Source organism: Cyprinodon variegatus, unplaced genomic scaffold, assembly GCF_000732505.1.
Source record: "Cyprinodon variegatus isolate N-32 unplaced genomic scaffold, C_variegatus-1.0 Scaffold268, whole genome shotgun sequence".
Taxonomy (NCBI): Eukaryota; Metazoa; Chordata; class Actinopteri; order Cyprinodontiformes; family Cyprinodontidae; genus Cyprinodon; species Cyprinodon variegatus.
In genome coordinates, this window is record NW_015150721.1 from 741,856 (window position 1) to 750,519 (window position 8,664).

At 37.8% G+C, this 8,664-nt stretch overlaps 1 protein-coding gene across 4 annotated transcripts in view; it reads right to left on the reverse strand.

Annotated features, from left to right (window-relative positions):
* Positions 1 to 8,664, reverse strand: part of LOC107089851 (kelch-like protein 13) — a 42,254-nt gene that overhangs the window by 26,140 nt on the left and 7,450 nt on the right. The window contains exon 1 of one of the 4 annotated variants that reach the window (XM_015382859.1): positions 6,407 to 6,504. The exons of 2 other annotated variants lie outside the window; for them this stretch is intronic. In XM_015382859.1, the coding sequence (XP_015238345.1) occupies positions 6,407 to 6,504 (98 nt within the window). Of the gene's footprint in view, positions 1 to 6,406; positions 6,736 to 8,664 lie in introns of those variants that run through there. One more of the 4 variants, XM_015382861.1, reaches the window with a different exon arrangement.

Consider the following 8,664-nt stretch of genomic DNA (forward strand, 5'->3'; position numbering starts at 1 on the left):
AGCATCTCAAAAATAACATAGTAAATACATTCACTCTCTCTGGTGTACTTTTATTTATTTATTTTTTTTTAAAGTTTCAATATAACCGTTATGTCAAGAAACCCTATTTAAGAAAATGGAAATGAGCCAAAATCCTGTTATTTTTAAAAGAAAAACAGCTTCAGAAAGAAAAAAAAAGCTGCAGCCAAAATAAACAGTCTCAAAAAATAATGTAGGGAAAAAAAAAAAAACTTTTTCTTTTGCAAAAGCAAATGCTATTATAAATTAGTGGATAAGAAGAGAACATTTACTTTAAGACTGAATCCAGAATCTGAGCAAAGTAGTGGGAGAAAAGCAAACCCCATAAGAAAATGAAAAATATCAGCAAAACAGAAGCCTGTATTCACATGAGCAGAGGAACAGCTCTGCATACAAAGGAGCTTAATTTGTCACTCCGCAAATAGGGATGCTCGATGAGTAGCAGATCATGTTATAATCACGTAGGTCAGCATTATTATAGTTTATTTCCATATTTAATTACCCCAAATGTTCTGGCAGGGCACACCTGTCATTATACGAGGCTAATTATGACCTCAGAGTGTGCAGCTATGCAAGCGCCATACCAAAAAGTACCAGGCATTAGTCCTTAATGAGGAGGGCTACAAGAAACTTAACACCTCCTTGAAACACAAACAAGAAAAGCGAAGGTAGTTTGTGTCAACATTTGCTGTAGATTTGAATTTGGTTTTTAAACTAATATATACATGCATACACACACACACAAACACACAGAGGTGAATGTATATAGAAAGAAGTGACCAGCTATTTTCATTTCCTTTTTTTCTTAGCTTAATATTCTCTAAACTAAGTGCTGCTATTCATTAAACCAACTCTACTTCAGATCTGTGGGATTTTAAAAGACTTCTGGCTTCACTATGCTGGTGCTCTGCTATTCATATTGAAACATGAGCCATCTGATGTAATAGACTCGATATGAAAGACTTAAACCGGTCCTCTATGATGCATCATCTGCTTTATTTTCAATCAGTTCTGATAGATCTGGGCTGGTAAACTATTTTCTGTGAAAGCAAACTCCATTTCATCATAAATAGATTTGAAAAGGATAGTGTGTGTTAATGTGTATGAGGGGAGTACCTGAGTAAACCCACTTGAGACTGTCTGTACCTACCCCTAGCCTTTCAATAAAAAAAATAAAAATCCCCGTGCACTTGTTGCCATTGATGAGAAGAGGCAACAAATCAGGATTAATTTCACGTCCAATTCAAAGCACGGATATATAAACTAAAGAAAACAAAAAAAAATAAATAAATAAACACCAAAAACTATTTTCCCCATAAGTTAAATCTTTACCGTTTGTGCGCGCAGGGCAGGATTAACACAAATGAATATAAATCCATAACAAAGAGCTCATTATGAAAGCAGAAGCAGATGTTTTCCACAGTAAGGCACCATTTAGTGTTGGGTAGTTTTCATGAAAACATCAGACAGAGGAACTAAATCTTTATTTAATGTTAGTATTGGTGAACATTACAATATTCACATTAAGTCATGGAAAACAAAGCAATAAATTGATCTCATCATAAACATGTTTTAGACCCAATTAATGAGAAAAAGACTTAACTGTTTATTAAAATGGTTATTTATGGTTTTTGTTCATATCTTTAACAAAAACCGATACTGAGCATGAATCATACATCCTTGTATTATTAATGTATAATGATAATAATAATAAACATGTATTAACGATGTTAAGAGTTATACTTTTAACAAAAGTTGATAGATACAAAGTGTTCCTATTTTTGGCTGATTTCCAACACCAATATAAGATCTGGACAGCCGTACTATTTAACAGAAATTTTCAGAGTCGATCAAAGCCTTGAATTTACTTTTAAAAATTCAAACACTTCAAGGATTTTAATGACCTTTGGGAACCTTGTAGATAATATTAGCATTTTGGTTTGTGCTGCACTATGACAGGGTTAGATTCATCTATTAGGATCCTTAGGGAGAAAAAGTTCAACTGATTAATGTAATTTGAACAATAAAGTCCCCCCCCTCCCCCCATTTCTCTAGGCTGACTTTGAAACTGATCCAAATCAATTTTCATAGGAACAATAAAAATCCTTTCCTAGTGGTATCAGCAGCAGAACAACACGCCAAATCAGACACACAATATTTCTTTGCAACAATCTGTTAAAAAAGAGAGGAACATTTTTTTTTTTATATTAACCTTAATCCCACCAGTCTCAATGTTAAAAAAAGAAAGTGTATATCTTCAGAAAGCCATTTCCAAGTCAGACTATTTACTAGAGGATATGATGGTAAAAATGTATTTAACACCCAAAGAAATTCATATACAGTCAGTGAGAGAAAAAAAAAAGAAGTCCAAAAGCGATCCCCTCAGAGTGTTTCTTAAAAGCATCTGTGAATGTCTAAATAAAAGCACTATACAGGTTTGATGTATTATTCTTAAAAATACAAAGAATAAAAATAAAATTAAAATAGACCCAACCCCCACATAAAAAAATAAAAATTAAAAAAGATAGAAATACAACATACATTCCAGGTCTGTATTTTCTGAGGTTAACTGACAGACAGCAAAAAGAGCAAAGGCAGAGGAAGAAAAAAAAAGGGACACGACAAGTGCTAACAAGAATCAAACAATAATTCTGGCAGTTTGACTACTGGATCACCACAGACTTTTTCACTCATTAGTCATGCTTCACTGAGGCAAAAAAAAAGCCTTTACTCAGTTTCTCCTTTGGGACTTAATCTTACCCAAACAAAGGACGCTGAACACTACAGGAAAGCCATTTGGTATTGTTAAATAAGCTAAGAACTAACAATGCCACCGGTTAGATCTTTACACTGCGTCTCTTACCTCACAGCTTAAACATACATGCTGAAAGCATTTCTTCTGTCCTTTTCCACGGGCTCCACCCATCACGGCTCTCCCCTCTAAAGGTTCTTTTAATGTTTTTTTCCTTTTAGTATCGCTCCTGAGCAGGTACCACCAGATCTAAGTAAAACTGACTGGCCATGGGAGAAGGAGGTTTACCCATACGAAGGGTAGCAAGAAGATAAAATAAGAGTGCCAACATCAACCCCATATACAATTTTCCCCATTTGTAAATCTCAAACGTTGAATAAAAAACACCCTCTGCTTTAGAATTAAATGCAGGCAGGAATTAATTTTGGTTTTAAAGAGTGTTTGGTTCAACAATCAGACAGCTCTTGGATCAGCTTTTCTCATTGGTTAATGCTCGGCATCCAGCTGCTTATTCTTCCTATGGAAAACCTTTGAGCAGATCAAACAGCCGTGTCGCTCTTTGCTCCTTTCATCCAGTCTGTAGGCTATGCCATCAGTGGAAGGAAATCATATCTCAAAGGCGTCTGTGGGAGACAATCTACAGCAAGAGATTTATAACACCTTGCAAAATTATTTGTACCTGAAATATTTCCTCAATCTGTCAAGTTGGGTCTAGTTTTAATCGGTCAGGTCAGCTGGACCGTCATGTCTTGGTCTGCCTGCAGTTTTTGCATGCTCTCCGTTTTCATGGTTGATCACTGCTTAGCGAGAGGTTTAAAGCCTGGAATATCTTTTTCCAGAACCCAATTCTGCTTTAATCTTCTGATCAACTACAAGGGCTGGATGATAATATAATATAGATCAATAGACGTGTGGCGCAATAGAAAAAAAGAGGGTTGATAAAAGTTCTATAGGGAAACACAGCTTTCCTTCCTTTTCATTGTAGCCTATTATGTAGGTTGATGCTAGAGTCACCACTTCCTCCCAACAAATTGCGGACCCAGGCATGCCATCACAAAGCGCCACCCTCTCAAACAAAAACAGAGAGCACATGAAGATGTCGCAGCAGGAGTGGCAGAGGAAATTGTCCCAAAAAAGGGTTTTAGTAGCTCGCCAGTTTGGCAATATATCAGATATAGCAAGTCAAAGCATCAGATCACTCATGCAGTAAAATGCTTCATATCGATGGCTACGCTGCCGTTGTCTGCAGTTGAAAAACTTGGCTTCAAACAGCTACTCGCCACTCTTGATCCATTATACGAAGTTCTGGGCTGCAAAATAATCCCTAACTCAGAGCTCCCTAATTTGAACAATGAGTGCAGAGAATCAGTGCAAAATGAGCTGCAATCTGTTTCTTACATCGGACATCTGATCAAGTCACACATCCAAGCACTACCTCAGCCTCTCAATTCACTACATTGACAGAATGGACCTGAGAAGTCAATATGCTTTTTTCCCCTATATTGTCCAGCCCTACTTTCTACCCATGACACATCTGTGTACCCTGGTCATCATGAAGCCGTTTGATCTCCATTATTCTTGAACGTGCCTATGAGGCCTTACTAGGACAGCTACAATTACCAGTTAGGTGACATAGAAGGTATTAAGGTTCATTACACTTATAAGGGATAATAGAGCGAAGGGATCTTATTACATATGCAGGGGGGCAAAAATAGTTTGAAAAACAATATTAAGTATTTCTCCTCCTTTGCATTTAAGTGCTAATTTTTGTTGGACTATAATGTTTAAACACCAATAAAATATTAAGCACATGGTTGAAACATGACTAAGCGTGAAAATGATAAAAGTGCATTTAGGCACACAGGCATTAACTTTCAGCTGTTAACTTGATGTTCCTCACATAGTCTAAAAACCAACACCACAGTTGCTAGGTAGAACACACTGAAATTACCAACACAGCACACCCCGTTATAAATGTCTTAAGGCAAATGGATGGCAGGTTCATAAGGACAACCGCCTGACCAACCCAGACCAACTCCAAAAAACAGCCTGTTAAAAAAAAAAAAAAAAACACACAGCTAACTATTCAGGTTTCAAAATAGTAAGCAGAAGTCTGGCTGGGCAGAGCAACAGCGGGCAAAGTAAAGATGCTGAAGTGCACCTAGCTTACCGTCGTATGCACATGATTTAGCAGGAAGGCCCTGCACGTAGCCACTGTTCCAGGGCCAGTTGAGCACACCTGATATACTGAAAAGTTAACAACTTCCTGGGAAGAGCCCTCAAAAGCTCTCAATGGCTGCGCCTGACAAGCTGGTGTGAAGACAGCATCCTTACATTCACACAAAATAATTACATTAATGTGACTTACAATCTGTACAACCTCTGACAATATCTTCTTTACTGATTAGAAAGGACAAAACACTAGAGCTTTAGTTACTTTACCCTGAAGACAAGGGTTTAAAACACACAAATATATGAAGGACTCCGACATGCAGCTTGGAAACACCGTTTTAACTTCTATGTGTTGCAGCATCATCAAGCTGCTTTATTCCTCAACAACAGAAACATTTAAATATGTTAATTCATGAGCTAAGAATTATTGCTGCAAGATTTTATACCCCAATCAAGATGACTTAACATACTAATACAATGAAAACAAGCCATCATTGCATTTTCAGGAAATTGCAGTGGCCATGATTCAGAATCAGCTCAGGATAGTTGAGAGCAAACACCTGACAAACACAACAAGCAGTAACTAATATGAATAAATTAGCTTGGCAAACACCAAATCAATAACTACTCATTAGTGAAACATTCATTGGAATAAACAATCAGGTTTAGGTTGGATTTGTCTGAATTTCTACATGTGAGAATGCACTATTGGATTTAAAGTAATTAACTTCCATCAGGTGCAACATTGCATCTGATGGCTGCAGAGATTTACAAGAAAGATTTTTTTTTGTTCAGGTAAAGCTTGAAGAAGTAGTAGATACCCAGAAAAAGTAAGCTGTATTAGCAGGAGAACTTCTCCCACAACATTGAGTTAACCAATGTTTCCTTAAGAACCTTTATCTTTTTCCCCCCTTCAAAAAAATAAAAATCTGACTCTTCCTTCTCGTAAGTCAAAGCTTTTGCTATGAACCGAAAGGAGCTCTGACAGAGGGGTAAAAGCAATGATGGCGAAGGGCTGTATGGAGCAAACGCTCTCTACCCTTCCCCCTTCATGAACAGTAGCTGATGACAATAGCTTCTAAACCAGGGCATGTCAGACATCCTGACAAAGGCAGACTCCTCCCAAGCTGCTGATTTCCAGCTCCCAAATAAAAACAGCCACAGGAAGAGGGCAAGAGTCAGGGATGTGGTGCCTGCCATGTCCGGACTTGCAGCCTTTCGAAATGGAAAAAAAGAAAAGGGGCATGCTTAGGTGGAACCCAGAAAAAAAAAAAATCTTTGTCGGACGATGGTAATCTCTTGATTCACACAAAGCTTGCCGCCTTCTCCCCAAAAAGGGGCATAATGTATATAATATCAGCCTTTTCCTTTTAAATAAAGCCGGCAATGAAATGAACTGTCAAATAGACCAATAAATACACTACAATAGTTGTGCAATGTGAATCCCATTAAGCTCTTACTCACATGTAGGCAGGCGAAAGGGGTGAGGACCTGGATGTCTTAAGAACTGGCACTGGGAATTTCCAGCTGACAGGAGAACCGCTTTTCCATTTTAACGGCATGTTGTTGTCACCAGTATGGTGCTACAGCAGAACCAGCAGCAAAGACCATTTCCATGAAAAGATTCCCAACGCAGTCTTCCATCCCACTCTGCCCACACCATTTAAAGGGGGAGGGAGAGCAGTGGCGGCACCAGCAGCTGCAGAGAAAGGCTGGTAGAGGCAGCCAGGGCTACAGTCGGGGTTGTTACTTTAGAGGCAGCGCTGAGAAGCCAATGGACTGCGTTCGACGCGACTGCCTGCCCTGCTGCATTCACAGTTGTCAGTGGTGGTGGGAGGGGGGACGAGAGAGAGCCCTGCCTTTAGCTCACCCTTTCAGGATCTCTGACAAGACTAGCTGAGCGACAGTGCCACCTTGCTACAAAGGTAAGGATGGCAGTTCTGAGTGATAGAGAAGGATTTCAAAGGCATACAAGAGGAAGAAAGCTAACATTCAGCTCTCTAACTCACTAGCTTAGGCTTCCAAAGATTCTTCAGATCATTAATCCTTCCATTACACCACTCTTCTCTCTTCCATGTAGACATTATCTCTCTCCCCTTTCTGTACATACTGATTATTAACCTATAAATCACATACCTACCACAAAAAGCCTCTTCAATTACAAAATGTCCATAAAAAAGTCTGTAATTTTTTTCTGATTCTGCCATTTAGTGCCCTAAGATCTTTACATGCTGTTCTCACTGATACTGGAAGTGAAGAATAACTACTGATGTTCAGGTTTTTCCAATTCTGCACCAAAATTATATATATTTAATTCTAAAGTCACTTTTTTTCTTTTTCAGTCCATTATTGCTTTTAATTCTGCCATTTGGGTTTTTGGTGTATGTAAACAATATATATATATATATATATATATATAAATAAAATAAAAATGTTTGTATATCTGGAGCATGTAACAAAAGTAATTTCCCTCTAGGATTATTAAAGTATGTCAGATTCTGAGATACATACATTGCCAAAATTATTTATATCTAACAAAAAATACTTAAAATTAAATTTTAAGACTTCAGCTATATAAAAACACAAATTCACAGGTTTAAAAGAGAAAAAGGGCAATGCTGGGTTACCTATAAAAGGTTATGGTTTTAAATGGACCCAAAAGTACACAAAAGTATACTTGCCCTCCCCCACCCATTGCTGCCAGTCAACCACCTAAAAGTTAAGGCAACTACTTTTCCCATAGAAAAAAAGTATTTTCTATCATTCTAGTTAGACTTTTTTTTTTTGCAACAGTCATGTTTTTTTTCCGTTTGGACAGACTGATAACTTTTATAGTGTTTTTCTAGTCATGCTGACATAAAATATAACTTTAATACAAATAATCTAGTAAAGCAACAAACATGAACTCTGTATAATTGATGATATACATAAAATTAAATTATATGTATAGTTTAGGTCTGCACGGTGAAGCAGTGGGTAGCACTGTTACCTTTCAGCAAGAAGGTTCTTGGTTCAATTCCCGAGCCTGGGTTTCTACATGGAGCTTGCATGTTCTCCCAGTGCATGCATGGTTTTTTTTTGGGTACTCTGACTAACTCCTACAGTCCAAAAACATGACCGTTGGGTTAATTGGCTTCTCTAAATTGTCCTTAGGTGTGAGTGTGTGCATTGTTGTGTGTCATTGTGTGTCTCAGTGTTGCCCTGCAATGGACTGGTGACCTGTCCAGTGTTTACCCCTCCTCTCGCCCATAGACTGACAGAGATAGATACCAGACTAAGAGGGAGAAAATGGATGAATGGATGTACAGTTTAGTCCTTGTGCCTTAAAAGGGTAATGAGGCTTCCTGATTCTTCCTTACTTGTTAGCCCATGCTACTCCAAAAGTTAATTCAGTGAGCAAATAAATCAATGGTTAAAGAAACGTACTCATACAAAATAACACTTGCCCACACACCGTTAACCATAGCCCACAAAACCACAACCATTGCAAAAATATGAATATAACCATCTAGACAGAATAGGAGTACCTATTGATCTTCACTGCCCTTCTTCCATTTCATATCTTTTAAGAAAACCAGTTTGTGTCTTTTTAAAAAACAGTCTCATGCTAGGACTAGGGCTGCAACTAACGATTATTTTAAAAATCGATGAATCGGACGATTATTTTTTCGATTAATCGATGAATCGGACGATTATTTTTTCGATTAATCGATGAATCGGAC